This window comes from Salvelinus alpinus, chromosome 6 (genome assembly GCF_045679555.1).
Source record: "Salvelinus alpinus chromosome 6, SLU_Salpinus.1, whole genome shotgun sequence".
NCBI lineage: Eukaryota > Metazoa > Chordata > Actinopteri > Salmoniformes > Salmonidae > Salvelinus > Salvelinus alpinus.
In genome coordinates this window covers 74546768-74574028 of record NC_092091.1, presented here as the reverse complement: position 1 = coordinate 74574028, position 27261 = coordinate 74546768, and the positions used below count along the sequence as shown (strand labels likewise).

The window sequence follows — 27261 nt, the reverse complement described above, 5'->3', positions numbered from 1 at the left end:
TCCTTGTTTGAGCGGCGTTCGGCGGTCGACGTCACCGGCCTTCTAGCCGGTGACTTATTTTTTTTAGGAAATGTTTCGATTGTGAGGGTGTGTAATGCAAGTCGAGATGTCCTTGGACTAATTTTTCATCTATTTTTTTATTTACCCTTTATTTAACCAGGTAGGCCGGTTGAGAACAAGCTCTCATTTACAACTGCGACCTGGCCAAGATAAAGCATAGTAGTACTACACAAACAACACAGAGTTACATATGGGATAAACAAATGTATGTTCAATATTACAATAGAAAAATCTGAATATAGTATGTGCAAATGAAGTAAGGAGGTAATGCATTAAAAAGGCCAATAGTGGAAAAGTAATTACAATTTAGCAATTTACACTGGAGTGATATATGTGCAGATAAGGATGTGCAAGTGGCAATACTGGTGTGCAAAAGAACAGAAAAACAAAAACGAATATGTGGATGAGGTAGGAAGGTTTTTGGATGGGCTATTTACAGATGGACTGTGAACAGCTGCAGCGATCGGTAAGCTGCTCTACAAAGCATTACATGGGCTTGCTCCTACCTATCTTTACGATTTGGTCCTGCCATACATACATACACGTACGCTACGGTCACAAGACGTAGGCCTCCTTACTGTCCCTAGAATTTCTAAGCAAACAGCTGAAGGCAGAGCTTTCTCCTATAGAGCTCAATTTATATGGAATGATCTGCCTATCCATGTGAGAGACGCAGACTCGGTCTCAATCTTTAAGTCTTTATTGAAGACTCATCTCTTCAGTAGGTCCTATGATTGAGTGTAGTCTGGCAGAGGAGTGTGAAGGTGAACGAAAAGGCACTGGAGCAATGAAACACCCTTGCTGTCTCTGCCTAGCCGGTTCCCCTCTCTCCACTGGGATTCTCTGCCTCTAACCCTATTACAGGGGCTGAGTCACTGGCTTACTGGTGCTCTTCCATGCCGTCCCTAGGAGGGGTGCGTCACTTGGGTGGGTTGAGTCACTGACGTGATCTTCCTGTCCAGGTTGGCACCCCCCCTTGGGTTGTGCCGTGGCGGAAATCTTAGTGGGCTATACTCGGCCTTGTGTCAGGATGGTAAGTTGGTGGTTGAAGATATTCCTCTAGTGGTGTGGGGGCTGTGCTTGGCAAAGTGGGTGGGGATATATCCTGCCTGTTTGGGCCTGTTCGGGGGTATCGTCAGACAGGGACACAGTGTCTCCCTACCCCTCCTGTCTCAGCCTCCAGTATTTATTTATGCTGCATTAGTTTATGTGTCGGGGGGCCAGGGTCAGTCTGTAATATCTGGAGTATTTATCCTGTCTTGTCTGGTGTCCTGTGTGAATTTAAGTATCCTCTCTCTCTCTCTCTCTCTCTCTCTCTCTCTCTCTCTCTCTCTCTCTCTCTCTCTCTCTCTCTCTCTCTCTCTCTCTCTCTCTCTCTCTCTCTCTCTCTCTCTCTCTCTCTCTCTCTCTCGGTGCATGCTGGGTGTTTTTGGAGTCTGAGTGTTTGGTGTGGAAAGCTCTATCCTAACTAACTTTCTTGATTCTTTTCTTTACATGTTATTTTCTATGGTGGAGGGTTAATGCAATATTTGTTTTTGGCGGTATCCAAAGTTTTTTTTTCAAAGTTAGGGTGGAAGAGGACAGAGTAACTTTCCTGGGGGTTGGAAGGTGTAGTGTGCGCAATGGCTTCTCAGCCTAGCGCGGAGGAGACGCTGTCTATACAGCATGGATTCAGGTGTGTTCCTGAGAACGGAGTTAAGGTGGAGGAGGTTCTGCTCGCGGTCGGTGAACAGGTAGGAGCTGAGTTTATACATTCTGCTTCTAGAATGAACAAAGCTGTGGTTGTGTTCATGAAAAGGGCTAATTTGGTCGGTAGGCTAATTGCTAGCGGAATATTTGTAAGGGATGTGTTGGTGTCAATTTCACCTCTCTCTACCCCTTCAACAAGAGTTGTAGTGGCAAATTTGCCTCCGTTTATCACGGATGATCAAATTAGGAAAGAGCTGAGTCGTTTTGGTAAGTTTGCTAGCGGTTTCCGTGTACTGTCAGCAGGGTTTCAGGCAGATGCCGTTAAACACGTTGTTTCGTTCCGGAGGCAAGTGTTTATGTTTCTGAACAACAACGAGCAACAGCTAAATGTGCATTTTAAAGTGAGGCATGGGGAGGGGCTCTATGCAGGTTTTGCCAGCACAGATAGTCTACGGTGTTTTGAATGTGGGGATTTGGGGCACAAGAGCTTTGCGTGCCCACATAAAGGCCGTAGACAAGGTGAGGATACAAGCGCAAATGGGGGAAATCGAGGTCAAAATGCAGGGGGTAAGGAGATGCAGACAGCAGAGGCTGGGCCTAGTCAGTCTAGAGATGGTGGTGTAGATGAGGCTGGGCCTAGTCAGGCTAGAGATGGTAGGGTAGTGGAGGCTGGGTCTAGTCAGGCTAGAGATGGTGGAGAAGCAGAGGCTGGGTCTAGTCAGGCTAGAGATGGTGGGGAAGCACAGGCTGGGTCTAGTCAGGCTAGAGATGGTGGGGTAGCTGAGGCTGGGCCTAGTTATGCTATGGAGGGTGGTGTAGAGGGTGCTGGGTCTAGGCAGGCTATGGATGGTGGTATAGCAGAGGCTGAGTCTAGTCAAGCTATGGATGGTGGGGTAGCTGAGGCTGGCCCAAGTCATGCTATGGAGGGTGGTGTAGATGATGCTGGGCCGAGTCATGCTATGGAGGGTGGTGCAGATGATGCTGGGCCGAGTCATGCTATGGAGGGTGGTGTAGATGATACTGGGTCTAGTCAGGTTATTCTAGTGGATGAGGAGAGTATAGTGGGGAAGTGTAAGAGATTAGGGGGGGAGGAGGAGGGTGTCAAGCGGAAAAGGAAAAAGGGTGTGGACAAAGGCACCATGGAAATGTTGCCTGTTGCTGTGGGTGAGGCCCTAACCAGAGAGAAAGAGCAGGTGGTCAGGGTGGGAGATAGAGAAGAGGAGGAAAGTGAGTCTGAGGAAGAGGATGAGGAGTTATTTTTTTCAGACTCCTCTTCAATTGGCCCGGAGCTGACAGCCAGTCAACCAGAAGGGTCTAAGTACACGTTGAGAGAACTGACAAGGTTCCTGAATGAGACTAAGGGGAAAAAAGTTAATCTTGAGGCTTTTTTTCCTGATTCTAGAAAGTTTGTAAGATCAGTACAACATGCTATGAGAAATGAGGGGCATGGTGTCCTCTCACCCAAGAAACGGTTTAGGTTGAGGAAGTGGGTCACAACAGTGCGTAAAGGTTTACCTTCAGACACTGTTTAAATGTTTAATTTCTTACTGACACTGGGGCTTTTTGAGCTTTCCTATTGGTCTATTTCTCTGCTGGCTTTTCTCCCACTTCTTATGGAGACTCTTTGGGTAGGCTCGCTTAATATAAATGGTGCCAGAGATGCGGGAAAGAGGAGTGTGTTGGGTGAATATGTAAAACAAAAGAAAGTACAGGTGTTGTTTCTGCAGGAGACGCATAGTGATGTGGTGAATGAAGTTGATTGGGGGCTCTGGTGGAAAGGGGCAAGTGTGTTGAGCCATGGGACAAATCTTAGTGCAGGGGTGGCAGTCCTTTTTGCACCGGGTCTGGCTGTAAAAATTTGCTCCTCAAAGGAGGTGTGTAGGGGCAGGTTGCTTGTTGTTAAAGCAGAGATTAACAACATGGGTTTTGTCTTTATAAATGTGTATGCGCCTAACACAGGGAGAGAAAGAGGGGTTCTATTTGGGAGTCTTAGACAGGAACTCTCACAAGTAGCGCCTGAGGAGACGCTGGTGATCGGAGATGACTGGAACTGTACAATGGATTTTACAAAAGACAGAAATGGGGAAGAGCCTCATTCAGTGTCAGTGGGAGTGTTAAGGGACATCTTTAATCAGTTTGACCTAGTGGATGTTTGGAGAACTAAACATCCAAACACAAGACAGTATACGTGGGTGAAGGTTTTTGGGGCTAGGGTGAGTGCAGCTCGACTTGATCGTTTTTACATGTCCAGGAATCAGAGCAATAGGCTGCTGGGTGCTACCATTCTCCCAGTGGGGTTTTCGGATCACCACATAACCATGGCTCGGCTGTCTATTTCACCAGGGCCCCGGCAGGCATCTTATTGGAAGTTCAATGTAAAGCTCTTACAAGATGCCACTTTTTGCTCAGGTTTCCAGACTTTTTGGGAAAGATGGGGGCAGCGAAGAGAGGAGTATGAGTCTCTGAGTCAATGGTGGGATGTGGGGAAAGTGCAAATTCGGCTTTTCTGTCAACAGTACACAGCTCTCTCATCCTCAGAGGCTAGGAGAGTATTGGGGGAACTAGAGCGGTGTATTAGTGAGATGGAGGTAGAGATGGTGGGGCAAGGCAATGTAGGCCTCCAGGCTAACTTAGCCGAATTACGTAGGGACCTGGGTAGTTTTTTCCAGGTTAAAGCAAAGGGAGCACTTGTAAGAGCTAGGTTCTCCATGCTCAAGGAGATGGATGCTCCCAGCTCCTTCTTCTTTGGTTTGGAAAGACAGAGCAGTGAAGCCAAGGGTATGCATTGTCTACGGCTGTCTGATGGGCGGGTGACCTCTGTGGTGGGGGAGATGCGGGAGCGGACTGTGGAGTTTTATACTGAATTGTATAGGGCAGAAATGTGTGATCCTATGTGTGCTCAGGTCTTGTTCGCAGGACTCCCTAAGCTCTCTCGGGCACAGAGGGATGAAATGGACATTCCTCTGTTGTCACATGAACTGGCAGAGGCCGTAACCCAGATGTCCCCCGGTCGTGCACCCGGGGTCGATGGACTTCCAGTGGAGTTTTACAAAAAATTCTGGGGAACTATTGGACAGGATTTCTTTTGCGTGTTGCGTGAATGCGTCGAGGTAGGAGAGTTGCCGATGAGCTGCCGTCGGGCGGCACTGACTCTCCTGCCCAAAAAAGGGGACTTGTGTGAACTTAAGAACTGGAGGCCTGTGGCATTACTCTGTGCGGACTATAAGATATTTGCCAAGGTCCTCTCTAACAGACTGAAGTCCCATCTGGACTCTATAATACACAAGGACCAGACATATTGTGTACCGGGACGCTCAATCACGGACAACTTGTTCTTGATTAGGGACATGTTGGACTTGTCGAGAGGTTCTAATGTGAACTTTGGACTGGTCTCTTTAGATCAAGAGAAGGCTTTTGATAGAGTGGATCATGAGTATCTGTTTAATGTGATGTCTGTGTTTGGGTTTGGGAAGAGCTTTGTGAACTGTGTGAAGCTGTTGTATGCTGGGGCGTCATGTATGGTTAAGGTGGGAGGGGCGCTCAGTAGGCCTGTCTGGGTGAGACGGGGCATTAGACAAGGATGCCCTCTATCTGGGCAGCTGTACACACTAGCCATTGAGCCTTTTTTAGGACTGCTACGCAGGAGACTGCGGGGAGTGTGCTGGACAGGCATGGGTGTGGTGACAGGAATAGCAGTCTCAGCATATGCAGATGATGTTTCTGTGATGGTCAGGGATGGGCAAGATATGCAGGAACTAGAGACCAGTCTGAAGGTGTACGAGGGAGCTTCATCAGCTAAGGTAAACTGGGGAAAGAGCAAAGCTCTGTTATGTGGGGCATGGGGGGATAGGGCTCCTCCTCTGCTTCCAGGGGGTTTGCAGTGGGGTTGTGAAGGGCTTAAAGTGTTGGGGGTGTACCTGGGCTCGGAGAGGTGGGTCAGCAAGAACTGGGAGGGGCTGTCACAGGCAGTGGTGTCAAGACTGGCCAGGTGGAGGTGGCTCCTGTCCCAAGTGTCATATAGAGGGAGGGTGCTGATAATCAACAACCTGGTGGCATCTTCCTTGTGGCATAAACTGGCTGTCCTCAACCCCCCCGCCGGTCTGCTTGCAGACCTGCAACGCAAGCTGGTGGACTTCTTTTGGTCGGGCCATCACTGGCTGAAGGCAGCAGTGTTGTACATGACCGTCCACGAAGGAGGACAGGGCCTGGTGGAACTGGAGAGCAGGATGGCTGCTTTCCGGCTAAAGGCGGTGCAGAGACTGCTGTACCATACTGATGTTGGCTGGAGGGAACCAGCATGCGCGCTGCTGAGGAGAGCTGGCGGATTAGGGTTGGACCGGCAGCTGTTCCTCATGAAGCTGGAGAGGCTGAGTACAGCAGGTCTCTCAGAGTTTTACTCTGCGGTGCTGAGGGCCTGGCAGCTGCTAAGGCCCACACGAGAAGGGGGTGTGGAGCCTGGGCAGTGGGTGTGGGAGGAGCCTATTTTCCACAACCCAGCCATCCCTTTGAGATCGGTTCAGTCGGCCACCCTGCAGAGGCAACTGATGGCAGGGGGTTTACAAAGGCTAGGTGACCTGAGACTGCTGGGAGAGGAGGGGTGGAAAACCCCGGAGGTCTTGGCGCAACAAACAGGAATAACGTCTCTTAGGCTGCTGGAGAGATTCCTGGAGGAGGTCCAGGAGGCACTGTCTGAGCCGGTAAGGGGGGTGTTTGAGAGGCCAAAGGGAGAGGGGCCACCAATGTTTCCGCCACTGCAGGTGACGGCAGAGACTGGAGACTGGCAAGGGGGTCTGGAGGACTTGTTAGATTTTAACACTCCGAGCCTGGGGGAGTTTGAGGGGGTGGGAGGTAAAGCCATCTACAACCTCTGCGTTAAGGTTAGGAACATTAGAAGCCTAACAGGAGTGAAGGCACATCAGTGGCAGGGGGTATGTGGGGCGGAGAGTATGGTGGGTTTTAGATGGAGGGCGCTCTACAAACCCCCAGTACCAAAGAGGTCAGGGGACCTCCAGTGGAGGGTTCTTCATGGAGCCCTGGCCACTAACAGCTGGTTGGCACGGGTTGATCCGGGAATTGGGCAGGGGTGTCCTTTCTGTCAAATGAAAGAAACTGTGATTCATGTGTTTTCTGTGTGCACCAGGTTAATGCCTTTAATGTCTCTGCTGGAATGTCTGTGTGACAGGTTGGGGGTGGTTTTTGCTGTTGGGATGTTTATAATGGGATACAGGTATTCGAGTAAGGAGAAAGAAAAATGTGTTTTGTTGAATTTTCTGTTTGCTCAGGCAAAATTAGCTATTTGGCTAACAAGGAGAAACAGGGTCAAAGTTGGGGGGATAACAGACCCTTTACTACTGTTTAATGGGATGGTCTCTGCGCGCCTTAGGGTTGAGTTTGAGTTCTATAAACTGATCAAATGTGTGGAGATGTTTGAGGAGATATGGTGTGTTGGGGGGGCTGTCTGTATTGCTGGGGAAGATGTTTTGGATATACGGTTGTAGGAGAGGGTATTGTTTTTGTGTATGGTGATGGTGGTTTGTATCATGTGGTAGATGGAAAGGTGAGTATGGTACATGTATGCAGTACAGGATATATTTTTGTTTTTTTATTTTAGGGGGGGGTGAGTTTTAAATGAAATGAGAATGTTTCAATAAAGAAAGACAAAAAGTCAAAGTCTCTCTCTCTCTCTCTCTCTCTCTCTCTCTCTCTCTCTCTCTCTCTCTCTCTCTCTCTCTCTCTCTCTCTCTCTCTCTCTCTCTCTCTCTCTCTCTCTCTCTCTCTCTCTCTCTCTCTCTCTCTCTCGGACCTGAGCCCTAGGACCATGCCTCAGGTGTACCTGGCCTGATAACATCTTGCTGTCCCCAGTCCATCTGGCCCTGCTGCAGCTCCAGTTTCAACTGTTCTGCCTGTGGCAATGGAACCCTGACCTGTTCACCGGACGTGCTACCTGTCCCAGACCTGCTGTTTTCAAGTCTCTAGAAACAGCAGGAGCGGTAGAGATACTCTGAATGATTAGCCAACTGACATTTACTCCTGAGATGCTGACCTGTTGCACCCTCGACAACCACTGTGATTATTATTATTTGACCCTGCTGGTCATCTACGTATGAACTTTTGAACATCTTGGCCATGTTCTGTTATAATCTCCACCCGGCACAACCAGAAGATGACTGGCCACCCCTCATAGCCTGGTTCCTCTCTAGGTTTCTTCCTGGGTTTTGGCCTTTCTAGGGAGTTTTTCCTAGCCACCGTGCTTCTACACCTGCATTGCTTGCTGTTTGGGGTTTTAGGCTTGGTTTCTGTACAGTACTCTGTGACATCAGCTGATGTAAGAAGGGTTTTATAAATACATTTGATTTGATTTGATTTGCTCTGACAGCTGACACTTAAAGTTAGTGAGGGAGATATAAGTCTCCAACTTAAGTGATTTTTGCAATTCCTTCCAGTCATTGGCAGCAGAGAACTGGAAGGGGGCCGAAGGAGGTGTTTGCTTTGGGGATGACCAATGAAATATACCTGCTGGAGTGCGTGCTGCAAGTGGTTGTTGCTATGGTGACCAGTGAGCTGAGATAAGGCGGAGGAGAGACAGGAGGGGTGATATGAGGAGTGATAGGAGGGACAGGAAGGGTGATAGGAGGGACAAGAAGGGTGATAGGAGGGACAGGAGGGAAGATAGGAGGGGCAGGAGGGATGATAGGAGGGACAGGAATGGTGATAGGAGGGACAAGAGGGGTGATAGGAGAGATAATAACAAGGAGGGGAAAGTGAGGAAGGTGATACACTTCGTAAAATGTTTCTGGTTCGTCCACAACTTGTTTCCTGCTAGTAGCAGCATGCGTTTAAAGGAATGTTCTCTCTAACTATAAGTCACATTATATTTTTTAGATAATGTTTCTATTGAGAGGGTGTGTAATGGAAGTCGAGATGTCCTTGGATGAATGTCAAAAAGATGTATAACCGACGTTGTGTCAGGTTGTGGGTCACTGGTGCATGGAAACGAGCGCAGGAGAGCAGAGATGAGTGCACAAGGTATTTATTCCACGAACAGCACCAGTATAAAACAAATACTAAAGGTGCGTGAAATTACCGGTCACTCGTAAATAACGGGCGTAATAACGAACCCGGCAAACAAAACCAGCCAACAAGTAACGACCTGAACATATATACAAACACGCACACAAACATGGGGATAAACAGAGGGTTAAATAAGGAACATGTAATTGGGGTATTGAAACCAGGTGTGTTGAAAACAAAGACAAACAAATGGAAAATAAAAAGTGGATCGGCGATGGCTAGAAGGCCGGTGACGTCGACCGCCGAACGCCGCTCAAACAAGGAGAGGGACCGACTTCGGGGGAAGTCATGACTTAAAAGACCCACACATACCTAAACAAACATTGAGTGAATGACTATTGGTTCGGAACTTTTGTGAAACATCACAGCACAGTTGAAAAATGTATGTCAAATGGACAAGAAGGGTGATGGGAGAGACAACAGGGGTGATAGGAGGGACAGGAGGGGTGATAGGAAGGACAGGAATGGTGATAGGAGGGACAGGAAGGGTGATAGGAGGGACAGGTGGGGTGATAAGAGAGACAGGAGGGGTGATAGTAGGGGTGATAGAAGGGAAAGGAAGGGTGATAGGAGGGACAGGAGGGGTGATAAGAGAGACAGGAGGGGTGATAGTAGGGACAGGAAGGGTGATAGGAGGGACAGGCAGGGTGATAGAAGGGACAGGAAGGGTGATAGGAGGGACAGGAGGAGGGATAGGAGAGATAATAACAAAGAGGGGAAAGTGTTTCCTGCTTGTAGCAGGACGCGTTTAAAGGAATGTTCTCTCTAACTATAAGTCACATGATCTTTTTTAGATAATGTTTATATAGTGAGGGTTTGTAATGCAAGTCGAGATATCCTTGGATGAATGTCAACAAGATGCATGACCGACATTGTTAAAAGAACCACACATACCTAAACAAACATTGGGTGTATGACTTTTGGCTCTTTGCCACCTGGAACACAACAATGGTTTCAGTACCACACCCTCCTCATAACCACCAGGAAACTAAGGCTTTAACTTAATCTAAACATGTATCTTTCATTTGCAATCTGTAAAAACTATGGGAATAGAAATGTTCAGAACTTTTGTGAAACATCACAGCACAGTTGATAAATATATGGCAAATAGAAATCAAAGCTGGATGATGTTCAGAGACAGATGGGAGGGGTTGAGAGGAGCTGAAGGGTGGGACTAAAAATAACAAGATTGTCAAATATACTGTGTCAGTAAAGTGTATATAGTATGTGTAAGCTGGAAGACTAAGTGTTGTTGTCCATTAGTTTACTCCAGTTTGGGGAGGTGTGGAAGGGTCAGCGGAAAATAACAAAGGAAAAATGTAATACATATATTATACATATTTACATAAAATACATGGGGGATTTGTAATCTAGCAGACAATTACATTGATGGAAGCCACAATCTACCTGCAATATTAGAGCTCATCTACCAGAAACAAGAAAAGAAAACGCACCCTGTTACAAGCAGGAAACAAGTTATGGACGAACCAGAAATGTGGTCATGTCAACCCTGGATGATGCATGTGTGACTTGTTCATCTGTTTGGCACATTGGAACATTCCAATCTTTTAGGACATGAACAGGCAGAACTGGTTTAATAAGCAAAGCATAGTTCCATTGTTTTCAGTAAGGTGTTCCCATGGTGATAGGTGTGACAGGAGGCAGACTACGGGCGAATATCCAATGTTCTCAATCTGAGAAATATGCCCTTAAAATAGTGGAGTGGTAGACTGTCTATTACAAATTAAAAACTACAATGTCTGACTTAATAAACAATTACTGACATGGATCAACCAAATCAGGAAGGTGTAAGCATGGCAGGGACAGGTGGGATGATAAGAGAGACATGAACGGGGGGCAGGAGGAGTGATAGGAGGGACAAGAGGCGTGATGGGAGGGACAGGATGGGTGATAGGAGGGACAGGAGGGGAGATTGTAGGGACAGGAGGGAAGATAGGAGGGACAGGAAGGGTGATAGGAGGGACAAGAAGGGTGATAGGAGGGACAGGAGGGAAGATGGGTGGAACAGGAGGGGTGATAGAAGGGACAGGAATGGTGATATGTGGAACAGGAGGGGTGATAGAAGGGGCAGGGGGGGTGATAGGAGGGACTAGAGGGGTGATAGGAGGGACAAGAGGGGTGATAGGAGGGACTAGAGGGGTGATAGGAGAGATAATAACAAGGACAGGAAAGTGAGGAAGGTGATACACTTCGTAAAATGTTTCTGGTTCGTCCACAACTTGTTTCTTGCTTGTAGCAGCACGCGTTTAAAGGAATGTTCTCTCTAACTATAGATGAGCTCTAATATTGCAGGTAGATTGTGTCTTCCATCAATGTAATTGTCTGCTAGATTACAAATGCCCCATGTATTTTATATTTTTCCTTTGTTATTTTCCCCTGACCCTTCCACACCTCCCCAAACTGGAGTAAACTAATGGACAACAACACTTAGGCTTCCAGCTTATACATACTATATACACTTTACTGACACAGTATATTTGACTATCTTGTTATTTTTAGTCCCACCCTTCAGCTCCTCTCAACCCCTCCCATCTGTCTCTGAACATCATCCAGCTTTGATTTCTATTTGCGTATATTTTTCAACTGTGCTGTGATTTTTCACACAAGTTCTGAACATTTCTATTCCCATAGTTTTTACAGATTGCAAATGAAAGATACATGTTTAGATTAAGTTAAAGTCTTAGTTTCATGGTGGTTATGAGGAGGGTGTGGTACTGTAACCGTTGTTGTGTTCCAGGTGGCAAAGAGCCAAAAGTCATACACCCAATGTTTGTTTAGGTATGTGTGGTTCTTTTAACAATGTCGGTCATGCATCTTGTTGACATTCATCCAAGGACTTGACTTGCATTACAAACCCTCACTATATAAACATTATCTAAAAAAATCATGTTTGAGTTTGAGTTAATTTTTTACAGGGACAGTGCACATTAATCAACGTTTCAGTAAAAGTGCCGGTTTTAGCCAGCCGGCTAATTTTCAACCCCAGTCCCTGGGCAGGTCATTAAAAACAATTACAATATAGACAATAGCAACATAGAACAAGCAAGACATAGCAACATAGGACAAGCAAGACGTAGCATACAGACAGAGCAACATAGAACAAAAAGCAGCAAGACAAAATTCATAAAAGCAACAAAGTGTTTCCACACCTCACAAGTTACAGACAACAGACATGGAAAGCGGCAACACACAGCTAGGGACCATGTTCACAAATCTGATTGACCTTTAGCCATGTCTTCAAGCATTTTGTGAAAGTGTGATATGTGGTGCAGTTATGCGTGTCTGATGGCAGTGTATTCCAGACATGGGAAGCTCTCACAGAGAAAGCGGATTTACTAAAGGTGCTTTTCCTTAGGGGAACTATACAGTCACCTCTCATGGCAGACCTTGTGGATCTGCTGCCATATGTTTGGGTTTTCTGTTTAACAAAAATACTGAGTGGAGGGGGAACCAGGCCATTTAGGATCTTGAATACAAGACATGCATCGGTGTATTGCACAAGATTTTCCCAACTCAGGAGCTCATGCTTTCTGAGGATGTGACAGTGATGATGGCTATTGGGCTTCCTATCAAGCACTCTGAGAGCCTGTTTGTAGACAGACTGAATAGGTCTTACTGTTGTACAGCAAGCTTGGGCCCAACTAGTCAAGCAGTATGTTAAGTGGGGGAGTATCATAGATTTGAAGTACAGTTTTGCTACCTCTGTAGTCAAACAATTTCGTATAAATCGGAAATTAGCTAGGTTGAATTTGGTTATTTGAATTACCTTTTTCACATGCTTTTTAAAAGAGAGGTTGGAATCAAGTATGATGCCAAGGTACTTAAAATCAGATACCACCTGGAGCTTCTCCCCTGACACATAGACATCTGGCTCAGTAGCATCTGTTGCCCTCTTTGTGAAGAACGTGCAAACAGTTTTTTTCACATTGAGATGCAAACACGAGTCACTGAGCCACTTTGTAACCTGGACCATTACAGTAGTGAGTTCATGTGCAGCTTGTTGTTTGCTCTTTGCATGCACATATATCACTGTATCATCTACATACATTTGAACTTCAGACCCAGTACAGACAGAAGGCAGATCATTAATGTACAGGCTGAACAGGAGGGGCCCCAGTATTGACCCTTGGGGCACGCCCACATCATAGCTAAGAGTGGGCGACAGCTCATTGCTCACTCTGACACACTGAGTTCTGCCTTCAAGGTATGATTTCATCCATCTCAAGGCATCGGGGGAAAAGTTGAACTTGGACAATTTTGGGATGAGAATCTCATGGTTAACAGTATCAAAAGCCTTCCTTAGGTCCAGAAACACAGCCCCAACAACGCCCCCTTTGTCCATCTTGGACTTCACATTTTCCAGAAGAAAGCAGTTGGCCGTTTCTGTGGAGTGTTTCGCTCTGAAGCCAAACTGCATGGAGTGTAATGTGAAGGGGCTGTTGTTGAGGTGGGCAATCAGTTGTTCTGCTACACACTTTTCAACAACCTTTGACACCACAGGTAGTATACTAATGGGCCTGTAGTTACTCACGTCAGCAGGGTCGCCTGATTTAAAGATGGCCGTTATTATGGCCGACTTCCATACCCTTGGAAACACCCCGAGACCAATAGATGTGTTGGTGATCTTAGTAATGGGGCCAATGAGTGACTCTTTGTAGTTTTTAAGAAAGGTAGAGTCCATCCCAAACACATCTTTGGCTTTAGAGTTCTTTAGTGAGCTAATCACCTTGTCCACCTTTGACTCAGAAACCTCCCTTATGATGAAGACAGGTTGAGCGTCATTCACTAGCACTGAGCCCAAGAAACCAGTGGAGGGGTTCTGTGTCAGTACCCTGACAGAGTCAATAAAGTAGGAATTGAAGGCTATTGCTATTTCGACTGCATCCTGTGTTAGATTGTTATTCACCATGATTTCTAGTCTTTTTGCAGTGTTACTATGGTCTTTCCCTGTTAACTTTTTTAGATTCTCCCAGATCAGTTTAGAATTTCCCTTTGCTTCACCAATTATGTTAATAAAAAAGTTTGCCTTGGCCTGTCTGATTTCTTTCATCACCTTATTTCTCAACATGGTAAACCTACGTCTGTCATGCTCTAATTTGGATCTTAGGGCTATTTTTAGATAATAATCTTGTTCTTTCATCAATTTCCAGATTTCTCCATTTAACCAAGGAAGAGTGCTCTTTTGGCCAGGTTTGGATTTGATTTTCTTTAGGAAACCATTTAATGTAGTCTGATTGTGGATAGAAAAACTTGACTATCAGCTTCCACGTCTGCATAGGACAAGAGATCATTCCAGTTAATTCCCTTAATTGCCTTTTCAAAATAGCTTAATTCACTCTTAGGTATTCTTAGTTGATCCGGCTTTCTAACAGTAGAGAGGTTAAACCTGCTCTTAGACAGCTTTCTGGCTATAAGTGTCAGATTATGATCAGATAGCCCAGTAACCATATTGAATGATTTAGTCACTCTCTCTGGTTTATTACTGAACACCAAATCAATCTGTGTTTTAGAGCAACAAGTCACCCTGGTTGGCCCTTTAACTAGCTGTGTAAGGTCAAAGGTATTAGTGATCCGTTGGAGGGTTTTCCTACAACACTTGTCTTCATAATTAATGTTAAAATCTCCCATTAAGATGACCTCTTTCCCAAAATCACATTCCCTAAGCATGTTATTAAACTGATCAAAAAACACACTTTTGGTGGAAGGTGGCCTATACATTCCAATGAGGGTAAAAGACATTTGGGGAGACAGTGTAATGTTCAGGCCAATACATTCTAGTTCATTATCACATGACCACTCAATTTGTTTACATCGGATATGTTCTTTAATGTAAATCATCACACCCCCTCCTCTTCCTTCAGTCCTGTCTCTCCTGAAAACATTGTAGCCAGGCACAATCAAAGCAGCAGATGGAGAGTTTTTATGGAGCCATGTCTCTGAGAGGCAGAGAAAGTCAAGGTTGGAGTCTGTGAGTAGATGTTGAATTTGATCAATTTTTGGAATGACACTACGAATGTTCAAGTGCCCCCCTAGTAGTCCCTTGGGCTTAGCTCGTGGGTCCCAGATGACTCGAGAGTGATTGACACATTGAAAAAAGTTACATTTTCTGTGTTTTCTGACTGCTGGGTTTAGGCCGTTTTGTTTCGTTTTGATTAGGGGCAGTTCGGTAGCGCAATTAACAATGCCTCCCGCCTGCACTGGATGCGGGGAACTAATTAAAACAGCTTGCGTACCAGAAGCAGAGTCAGGGATCGCATATAGCGACTTTGGTATGTTTGAAGAGTCAAAATCTATCCTGGAGCCGGGTGAGTCGAGAGAAACCATAGGACCATAGCACTCACCCACTTCCACAGCAGCGACGATCAGTGGATGAGGCCATCCACCGCTTTCCACTCCGGTGCGTATCGCTGGCTCAGTGATGTTGGGCCCAGGATTGAGTTGCACATCCCCGGAGAGCAGGAGGGTAGTGAACAGGTAGTTTAACAGTTTCCGATAAATGTTGGACTTGTGTTTGTTACGCCTAAGCGGTTCAGTAGAATAAGGAGCGAGGTAGACTTGGCCATTATTCAGAACATTATGGTATGCTGTGTACTGTCCGCTCCCGTGGAACGGTGAACCAATGTGTTTGGTGTTGATATTCTCCGGTAGTAGACTGATTGTGTCATCCCAGCAAGGACGCACTGAGATTATCAGTAGAGCAGTTACATAACTGACAATCATGGCAGAGTACTGGAGATAAAACACATAATTGCGCTTTAACTCTTTGCATGAGTTACTTAGCTGGGGTCGGCGTACACCTGATGGTTTAGATAAAATTACAGCATTCGAATGAGAAGCGGCACCTGCCGCACCACCCTGTCTTCCGTCCGCCAATTTGCATATGTCACCAGCACATCTGTAAGGGGTGTGACTGAGGAGGATGTTTGGTGTGTGTGACAGAGAGTGTATGTTTGTGCTGTGTTGGAGTGTGACTTATAGGTAGATAGAACATTCCTTTAAAACTTGTTAGGGATAGGGGACAGTATTCGGAAGTTTGGATGACTGATGTGCCCAAAGTAAGCTACCTGTTACTCAGGCGCAGGAGCTAGGATATGCATGTGCATGGTAGTATTGGATAGAAAACACTCTACAGTTTCTAAAACTGTTAAAATGATGTCTGTGAGTATAACAGAACTGATTGACAGGTGAAAACCCGAGGACACATTTTATATGTGTTGACCTGCCAGCCAATTCAAAGGTTAAGCTGTTGAAAACAAAGACTTCTGCCTCCCAAAATGCAGTTCCTATGGCTTCCACTAGATGTCAAGTCTTTATACATGGTTTCAGGCTTGTTTTTAGAAAAACCAACGAGGAACAGTTGTTTATCCTCAGGGAACTCTATGGCAAAGCTAGTCTCATTGCGCGCGTGGCCGAGGGAGCGCGCTGCGTTCTTTTCCTTTACTATTGAAAATAGTTTGCTCCGTTTGAAATATTATTGTTTATTTAGATATTAGAGTACCTAATAATGAATTAGACATTTCGTTTGATTTGTTTAGACAAACTTTACTGGTAACTTTTTGAACTCCTATGTCTGCATTCTGAAAGGGTGGATTACTGAACTCAATGACGCCTACTAAATGGACTATAAGGGATATAAAGAAGGACTTTATCGAACAAAATGACAATTCATTGTGTTCCTGGGACTCTTGTGATTGCGATCAGAGGAAGATCTTCAAAGTAAGTGACTTATTTTGTCTTTATTTTCGATATTGTGACGCCTGTGCTTGTTTGGATAATATGCTGTTGTGGGGCGCTGACCTCAGATAATCGAATGCTGTGCTTTCGCCGTAAAGCCTTTTTGAAATCCGACGATGAGATTAGTTTGCCAAGATTCTAAGCTAAAGAATCATGTATGACACTTCTATTATCATGAATGTTTAATATTGCGTTTATTGAATTTTACATTTGGAGTTCTGCACTTTCACCGGATGTTGTCGAGGTGGGTAGCTAGTGGAAAGCCTGCGCCAGAAAGGTTAAACGCGTCCTGCTACAAGCAGGAAACAAGTTGTGGATGAACCTGTCACGCCCTGATCTTAGAGATCCTTTTTATGTCTCTATTTTGGTTTGGTCAGGGCGTGAGTTGGGGTGGGCATTCTATGTTTTGTGTTTTCTATGTTTTCTATTTCTTTGTGTTTGGCTGGGTATGGTTCTCAATCAGGGACAGCTGTCTATCGTTGTCTCTGATTGGGGACCATACATAGGTACCCTTTTTCCCACCTGTGTTTGTGGGAAGTTGACTTTGTTTAGGGCACTTTGCCTTTGAGCTTCACAGTTTGGTTTTGTAGTGTTTATTGTTTTATTTGGCGTCATTTTGATTAAATAAAGAAAATGTACGCTTACGACGCTGCACCTTGGTCCTCATCTTTCAACAGCCGTGACAGAACCAGAAACATTTTACGAAGTGTATCACCTTCCTCACTTTCCCGTCCTTGTTAATATCTCTCCTATCACCCCTCTTGTCTCTCCTATTACCCCTCTTGTCTCTCCTATTACCCCGCTTGTCTCTCCTTTCACTTTCCTATCTCCCACCCTGGCCCTCTTATCTCTCTTCCTGTCCCTCCTATCCCCCCTCCTATCACCCCTCCTGTCTCTCTTATCGTCCCACCTGACCCTGCCATGGTTACACCTTCCTGATTTGGTTGATCCGTTTGTCAGTAATTATTTATTAAGTCACACATTGTAAAATTTAATTTGCAGCTATCTTGTGGCTTCCATCAATGTAATTGTCTATATTCTTTCAAATTCGCCATATATTTTTTGCAAATCTTCAGCCTTTCCTGAACCTGTGACCAAAAACAAGTTACATATGGGCAGTACCAAAACAAATGATCTAATGATTCTGTCTCTTCGCAGCAAAATCTGCAGATCTGGGATGGTTGTATCCCTCATATGTATATCGTTCTACTGGTTGAAAGAATGTTGTATCAGAATTTAAATAGAAAATCTCAGAATTTTTAATCCAGCGTTGTTTTGTGTATCAGTTCATAAACCATAGGCAGTGGAATCGGAACATCGAAAATCTCTTCCCAACTATTTTGCAGTCTATATGGCACAGCTACCATTTTTTTGGTCCTTAAATTAAACTTGTATACTTTTTCATTTACCACAATTTTCTTTAACCAATTGTGGTCTTTATAGCAGTGCGGACAGACAAGTTCCTTACTTTTCCCCTTCCACATGCCCTTTTCCATGTTTGTGGCAATGCTGCAATTAGTTGGTTGTAATTCTGGGTAGAGCAGACATTTCATATATTTGTGTTAGCTGCATGTGTGACATAACTCCACCACTTATTTAGGATATCATTTACAAAGATTATACTTAAATATATATATTTAATGTTTTTATCAATTAGTATATTTGAGTTGAACCATAATAGTTGTTGTATTATTTGCTCTGTCTTTTCAGGTGGATTAAACTGAAATTGCAAACCAACTTTCTATGGCTTGTTTATTTAATTTTCAAAATAACCGAAAGTGAGAGGTTGTAATCTGAATAAATGGAACAGGTCATTCTTTATCATAGGGTTAGCCATTCTCACTAATCTGCTGGAGAACCAGTTTGGATGTAAGGGCTGTCGCTCTCCTCATCCTCGGACGAGGAGAGGAGAGAAGGATCATCAGACCAAAATGCAGCATTCGGGAAGTAAGCCATCTTTTTATTTGAAACGACGATGGCAACACGAAACAAAACACTTTCAAATATACAAAACAAGAAAACGACGTTGACGAAACCTGAACATAAACTTACATAACTAAACGTAAACTCACGGACAGGAAACAGACGACATCAAAATAAACGAACAGCCAAACAGTCCCGTATGGTACATACATTCGACGACACAGGAGACAATCACCCACAAACAAACAGTGAGAACACCCTACCTAAATATGACTCTTAATTAGAGGAGAACGCAAAACACCTGCCTCTAATTAAGAGCCATACCAGGCAACCACAACCAACATAGAAACAGATAACATAGACTGCCCACCCAAAACACATAACAAAAACAACAGAAAACAGGTCAGGACCGTTACAGAACCCCCCCCTCAAGGTGCGAACGCCGGGCGCACCAGCACAAAGTCCAGGGGAGGGTCTGGGTGGGCAGTTGACCACGGTGGTGGCTCAGGCTCTGGACGCTGTCCCCACACCACCATTGTCACTCCCCGCTTCTGTCTTCCCCTCCCAATGACCACCCTAAAACTAACATCCCCTAAATGAACGGCCAGCACCGGGAGAAGGGGCAGCACCGGGACAAGGGGCAGCACCGGGACAAGGGGCAGCACCGGGACAAGGGGCAGCACCGGGACAAGGGGCAGCACCGGGACAAGGGGCAGCACCGGGACAAGGGGCAGCACCGGGACAAGGGGCAGCACCGGGACAAGGGGCAGCACCGGGACAAGGGGCAGCACCGGGACAAGGGGCAGCACCGGGACAAGGGGCAGCACCGGGACAAGGGGCAGCACCGGGACAAGGGGCAGCACCGGGACAAGGGGCAGCACCGGGACAAGGGGCAGCACCGGGACAAGGGGCAGCACCGGGACAAGGGGCAGCACCCGGACAAGGGGCAGCACCCGGACAAGGGGCAGCACCCGGACAAGGGGCAGCACCCGGACAAGGGGCAGCACCGGGACAAGGGGCAGGTCCCGGCTGAGATACTCTGGCAGATCCTGGCTGAGGGACTCTGGCAGGTCCCGGCTGAGGGACTCTGGCAGATCCCGGCTGAGGGACTCTGGCAGATCCCGGCTGAGGGACTCTGGCAGATCCCGGCTGAGGGACTCTGGCAGATCCCGGCTGAGGGACTCTGGCAGATCCCGGCTGAGGGACTCTGGCAGATCCCGGCTGAGGGACTCTGGCAGATCCCGGCTGAGGGACTCTGGCAGATCCCGGCTGAGGGACTCTGGCAGATCCCGGCTGAGGGACTCTGGCAGGTCCCGGCTGGACGGCTCTGGCAGGTCCCGGCTGGACGGCTCTGGCAGGTCCCGGCTGGACGGCTCTGGCAGGTCCCGGCTGGACGGCTCTGGCAGGTCCCGGCTGGACGGCTCTGGCAGGTCCTGGCTGGACGGCTCTGGCAGGTCCTGGCTGGACGGCTCTGGCAGGTCCTGGCTGGACGGCTCTGGCAGGTCATGGCAGGACGGCTCTGGCAGGTCATGGCAGGACGGCTCTGGCAGGTCATGGCAGGACGGCTCTGGCTGGTCATGGCAGGACGGCTCTGGCTGGTCATGGCAGGACGGCTCTGGCTGGTCATGGCAGGACGGCTCTGGCTGGTCATGGCAGGACGGCTCTGGCTGGTCATGGCAGGACGGCTCTGGCTGGTCATGGCAGGACGGCTCTGGCTGGTCATGGCAGGACGGCTCTGGCTGGTCATGGCAGGACGGCTCTGGCTGGTCATGGCAGGACGGCTCTGGCTGATCATGGCAGGACAGCTCTGGCTGGTCATGGCAGGACGGCTCTGTAGGGAGGAGAAGGAGAGACAGCCTGGTGCGTGGTCTAGGCACTGGCTGCGCTGGAGAGGAGGAAACAGCTGGAGAGAGAACCCGGAGAGACAGCCTGGTACGGGGGGCTGCCACCGGAGGACTGGTACATGGAGGTGGCACCGGGTATACCGGACCGTGAAGGAGGACACGTGCTCTTGAGCACCGAGCCTGCCCAACCTTACCAGGCTGAATGGTGCCCGTAGCCCTGCCAGTGCGGCGAGGTGGAATAGCCCGCACTGGGCTATGCAGGCGAACCGGGGACACCACCTGTAAGGCTGGTGCCATGTACGCCGGCCCGAGGAGACGTACTGGAGACCAGATACGTTGGGCCGGCTTCATGGCACTCGGCTCGATGCCCAACCTAGCCCTCCCAGTGCGGCAAGGTGGAATAGCCCGCACTGGGCTAAGCACGCGTACTGGGGACACCGTGCGCTTTACCGCATAACACGGTGTCTTACCAGTACGACGCCTTCTACCTCCACGGTAAGCACGGGGAGTTGGCTCGGGTATCCTACCCGGCTTTGCCACACTCCTCGTGTGCCCCCCCCCAAGAAATTTTTGGGTCTGACTCACGGGCTCCCAACCGCGTCGACGCGCTGCCTCCTCATACCAGCGCCTCTCAGCCTTCGCTGCTTCCAACTCCTCCTTGGGACGGCGATATTCCCCTGGCTGAGCCCAAGGTCCTCTACCATCCAGGATCTCCTCCCAAGTCCAGGAGTCCTTGTTGCTCTGTTGAGCATTCCCTTGCCGCTTGGTCTTAGCGTGGTGGGTGATTCTGTAAGGGCTGTCGCTCTCCTCATCCTCGGACGAGGAGAGGAGAGAAGGATCATCAGACCAAAATGCAGCATTCGGGAAGTAAGCCATCTTTTTATTTGAAACGACGATGGCAACACGAAACAAAACACTTTCAAATATACAAAACAAGAAAACGACGTTGACGAAACCTGAACATAAACTTACATAACTAAACGTAAACTCACGGACAGGAAACAGACGACATCAAAATAAACGAACAGCCAAACAGTCCCGTATGGTACATACATTCGACGACACAGGAGACAATCACCCACAAACAAACAGTGAGAACACCCTACCTAAATATGACTCTTAATTAGAGGAGAAACGCAAAACACCTGCCTCTAATTAAGAGCCATACCAGGCAACCACAACCAACATAGAAACAGATAACATAGACTGCCCACCCAAAACACATGCCCTGACCTAAACACATAACAAAAACAACAGAAAACAGGTCAGGACCGTTACATTGGATTTAAGTATAACCTTTTTTATGAATGAAGCCCTTAATGAGAGGTCAAATGCTTTATTATTTAAGAAATCATAAAATCTGCAAAAAAAGAAACGTCCCTTTTTCAGGACCATGTCTTTCAAAGATAATTTGTAAAAATCCAAATAACTAAACAGATATTCATTGTAAAGGGTTTAAACACTGTTTCCCATTCTTGTTCAATGAACCATAAACAATTAATGAACATGCACCTGTGGAACGGTCGTTAAGGCACTAACAGCTTACAGACGATAGGCAATTAAGGTCACCGTTATGAAATCTTAGGACACAAAAGAGGCTTCTCTACTGACTCGGAAAAATATTTACAAAAATGTGAGGGGTGTACTCACTTTTGTGATATACTGTAGATACTTTTGCACCTGTTTCCTCCAGCATCTTCACAAGGTCCTTTGCTGTTGTTCTGGGATTGATTTGCACTTTTCGCACCAAAGTACGTTCATCTCTAGGAGACAGAATGCCTCTTCTACCTGAGCGGTATGATGGCTGTGTGGTCCCATGGTGTTTATACTTGCATACTATTTTTTGTACAAATGAACGTGGTACATTCAGGCGTTTGGAAATTGCTCCCAACGATGAACCAGACTTGTGGTCTACAATTTCTTTTCTGAGGTCTTGACTGATTTCTTTTGTTTTACTTTTACAATTGGGTACTTTTTCCTCCACTGATCCTGTACAAGTCCTAAGCGAAAGTTTCATGTCAAACACTAAATAGTGAATCTACTTAGACCCAGATGTATCTCTCAGTAGTCATTTTGTTGTGTGCCATTAATGATTATTGTGGCATCGTCTGACACCACACTGGTCCACTACACAATCATACTGTATGTTGTATTCCTTCCATGCAAGTACATGACGTTACATTTTTGTTCTTGTCTTCTCTAAAATGTAGGAGCTGTGCAGAAAAAAAAGGAAATTGGGAAACAATAACTCTGAGCCATAGCTAGAGCTAGTTTTGTAAGTGTTGCAAAAACACAGCTTAAAGGGTTCCCAAACTGAGACATAAGGCCACATTCACATATTATTTAACTAAGCAAGTCAGATGAAAACAAATAACTATTTTCAATGACAGCGTACCCCGGCTGAACCCTCCCCTAACCGGGATGACACTAGACCAATTGTACACCGCCCTAATGGACTCGCTATAATGGCCAGTTGTGATGCAGCCTGGGATTGAACCAGGGTCTGTAATGAACCCTACAGTGCCTTAGACCAGTGCGCCACTCAGCAGCAGTACATATATTGATAGACAAGTTAGAGACTGATTCCCTTCCACATTCAGCAACTATGGACAACCACATACTTCAAGGGTAACTTTGATGTTCCCTCTACACATTAAAATAGCAACAATTTATATATGTTTAAAAATGGTGGTTTGTGAGGTCAGAATACGGCCATTGACGACCCTTCATTTTATGGTAAAGAAGTAAGATAGGATGTTCTCTCTTCAAATGAAGCCAGAAAGGACAACCAGATATTACTAGAAGTAAGTTAGATGTTCTCCATACATAGAAAATAGACAACATAGTTTGTCCTTTCAAAAAAATATGTTTTGATAGCGAAAATCAAAAAATATGGATCGGTCGGGTTGATAAACATGTCTATTTCAGACTAAATATGACTTAATTTCAGATGTATATACCATTAGACAATATTATCCATCATATTTAAATGCTTTTCATCCATTTTGATGTGATTTTTAGAGAATTTTACAGTTTTCTTACAGCACATTTTTCCTGAAGCCCAATGTTGCATTTCTGCCATTCAACTACAACAAACTGTAAAGGCATTGAGTTTGTAGAGTCACAATCTTGATGTAGTCATTGAGTGCTAGGAATATGGTACCAAATACTATGTTTTTTACTACTTTGGTACACTATAAGTGAAATTTGTCTAAATACTGATGACGTTTACAAATGGCGGGACTGGATCTCTAAGGTCATTCAGATATGTAAGAAAATACCTTCAAGTAAAAGGTGACATTCTATACTGTCACCTCATATGAACATTGATCTCAAATCCAAAATGCTCTAGTACAGAGCCAAATGTAACAATTTAGCATCACTGTCCAAAGACAGATAGTGGAGGGTGTATAGGTAGACATCATCAGTAAAGAGAAATTAACAATCATTTAGTATGAGACAATACAAACGTTATGTGTCAGGGGGCAGGAAGTTGTAATGCAAAGACACATGTTCTGTAACACCACTTGACTTAGAGGAAGCAGACTTTTCTGCTGTATATTCATTACACTAACGGTAGCATATAGTTAAGCCTACTAATCTTCCACGTTGTTATTGTTTGCTTTGTGCTTTGCATTTTGAAGTGTATGAAAATTGCTTTACAAATAAAGGTATTGTTAGTATTAGTATATTATTAGTATTGTCATTAGAACTATTATTATTCACAATGTGGGGCTTTCAATACCCAACCTACAGACTATAGCACATGAGGTCACTTAAGGTGTGACTTGTTGAGTAACAATATGTGAAACTAAAGCCGGCCAGACACTACACGTTTTTAGTACGATCTACAGGTTCCTGATCAGCTCCCGGCGCATTTGACCAAATCTTTAGATCAAACCCAGAGTAAAACATAATGCCACAGTCTCGTAAAGTGTAAGCACATAACCCATTTGCGGATGATGGCTCCCATAGGCTCCCGGGCACTCTACAGCATCCCGAAAATGTTCAAACATGTTGAATATATTCGCCCTCAATTAGTAGTCCAAACATAGTAGTCCTAACATACTAGTTTATTACGATTTGACTTGACTGAATAGTTAAATATTAGACCAGTCAAAACATTTCTATTGTATTACAGCCATAACTAGTGGGAAAGGATTTCAGAAATTGTATGAAAGCTAAGAGAAAGCCTGTGGGTGTGTCAGGGCGTGGGCACCTGAGAGATCCTGTATAAAACAAGTGAGAAGACCCACTCTCACATTGTATCTCTTTAGTATCCTTTTAGGAGCACAGAAACTACTTCTACTACTACTACTCTCACATAGTGCTTGAGACTGACAGATCTTCACTGCAAACATGAACAGCAAAGAGTCTCAGTCTGGTGAGTAGCCTTTAGTTTATAAAGATGGGAACTCAAGTCAATGGTATTGATTCGTTTTTTTATGTGCTTTTTCCTTTGAACTTCATGTGCTCTAGAAATATACTGATGTATAGCAGTGGGGAGCATTATTTTATATTACTCCACTGCTTTTATTTCCTGGTCAAGTTGACACAAAATGTTAACATTATTAGTTACATTATAATGTACAAGTCAGTGGAGTAATTCATATTTTAAAAAATAATAATAATTGAAACATGTTTTATTAATACTTTAGGTAAGTCTTTATTTTTTTACATTCATAACTAACATTTTGTTTTTATTCTTGTAAGCGCTTATTGTATATGACTGTTTTAGAGCACTACCTTCTCTATCTTTCATTCTCTTTCTCACCTGCTGTAATGATTCTAAAAAGGAACACATGGATTTTACATGTATTTTTGTGCTGTGGCCATTATTTATATATTAAAACCAAGAGATTGCTTGGTATTTGATGGGAGTCAATTTAGCAAAAAAATGATAATGGCATAAAAACAGTTTAGCACATACAGATGTAGGATCTTAATTTGATAAATGTTTTGTTGCTGAAGGTTTTCCTGCACAGCAGCAAATGCAAAAGTTTAGTGGATTTGCGTTTTAAGTACTCTAATGTCCACTTTGCAAGTTCAGACTTGATTTTCCCTAACGAACAATATGTCAACCCCTACGAAAATGTCCATTAATTATAATCCATAAAATAATTCACATTTCTTGTTGCTGCAGGATTATTTTCCTGCTGTAGCAAACTGGCTCAAATTAAGATCCTACATCTGTAGAGGCGATGCTCACAGATTATTTTGTGCAGACCATGAAGTACTGCTTTGTGTCAAGAAGTGTGAATCTTAAGAAATTAGCCGTTCCTCAAAATTTGCCAACGTGTGTTACATGAAGACTAGACCTCTTTAAAAGTAAACAGCCATGTCCATTTAATCCAACAGAATTCCAACTGCAGATACAAAAGGAGGTCCGGATTGTTCTGGTCGGGAAGACTGGAGGTGGGAAAAGTGCAACAGGAAACACCATTCTGGGGACAAACACTTTCAAATCAATGTTTTCTTTGATTTCTCTGACAAAAGACTGTAAAAAGACAAGAGGGAAGGTGGGTGAGCAAAGTGTAGCTGTTATTGACACCCCAGGTTTGTTTGATACTACATTGTCCAATGAGGAGTCACTGAAAAGGATTGCTAAATGCATCTCTTTCTCTGCACCTGGTCCCAATGTGTTCCTGATTGTGATCAAGCTGGCAAGATTCACTAAAGAGGAAAAGGAAACTGTGGAGATAATTCAAAGGTTCTTTGGTGATGAAGCATCAAGATACAGCATGGTTCTCTTCACACACGGAGAAGTTCTTGGTGATGATGATAATGCTGGTGCAACAATTCAAAAGGCCCTGCATGAAAATCCAGATCTGAACAGTTTACTTTCCCAATGCAAAGGGGGATATCATGTCTTTAACAACAATGATAAGAATCCCTCCCAGGTCACTGAGCTGCTTGAGAAGATAAACAAGATGGTGAAGATGAATGGAGGAAGCCACTACACCACTGAGATGTTCCAGAAGGCTGAGAGAGCGATTGAAGAGGAGAAGAACAGGATCCTGAAAGAGAATGAAGAGAAGATACGCAGAGAAGAGGAGAAACTGAAGGAAGACAAAATTAAACAAGAGGCCCGGGAGAAAGCGCTTAAAGAGGAGAATGAGAGGATCCTGAAAGAGAACGAAGAGCAGAAACGCAGACATGAGGAGGAACTGAAGAAAATGAAACAAGAAGCTCAGGAGAAAGCGATTAAAGAGGAGAAGAAGAGAATCCAGAGAGAGAAGGAAGAGCAGAGACTCAGGGAGGAGGAACTGGAGAAACTGAAACTGGAAAAAGAGGCTAAAGATAAAGAAATAAAGGAGGTGAGAGAAAAACATGAAAGGGAGGCAAGAGAGAGAGCTGAAGGAGAAAATGGCTTTATAGATGGTTTTCTTAAAAGAGTTATTGAACCAGTGGTGAAAGCAGTACAAGCTGCTTGCGGTATACAATGAAAATCTGAAACAATGCTGTTCTAGAGTCCCAAGCTTAGTCACATTGAATGTAATTACAATTGTATTGCATTGCATTGAATGCATCTACAGACAGTGTACTCTGTTGCCATTCTAATGTTATAGTCTGTAACTGTGGACCCATTGACTTCTATAGATGTATATTCTATAGCTTACATAAAGCTTTATGACATTTAACCTGGCTCTGCTGTGTCTGTGATTGTTTCCATTTATGTCAATAGTAAACATTATGTAATGAGAATTTAGACAAATGCCAGCTACAATAGATTACATTCAATGTTTTCATTTATATTCAATGAGGACATTTTCTTAAAATAACACAAATAATCATCATGACAGTTTATTAAAGCTGGTAATTAGCTACATACGTGATTTCAGGGTAGTTTTCATGCATTGGCATTATAAATAAAATATGTTTTAATCAACAACAAAAAATTCAAAACGTCTTCATTCAG

General features: G+C 45.0%; 1 protein-coding gene across 1 annotated transcript; it reads left to right on the top strand.

Moving 5' to 3' along the window:
* Nucleotides 1-24595: 24595 nt before the first annotated feature.
* Nucleotides 24596-26983, top strand: LOC139579311 (GTPase IMAP family member 9-like). Its single transcript, XM_071407870.1, has 2 exons — nt 24596-24726; nt 25701-26983. Exons 1-2 carry the CDS (start codon nt 24702-24704, stop codon nt 26786-26788), a joined length of 1113 nt encoding a protein of 370 aa, XP_071263971.1. The 5' UTR covers nt 24596-24701; the 3' UTR covers nt 26789-26983.
* Nucleotides 26984-27261: the final 278 nt, after the last annotated feature.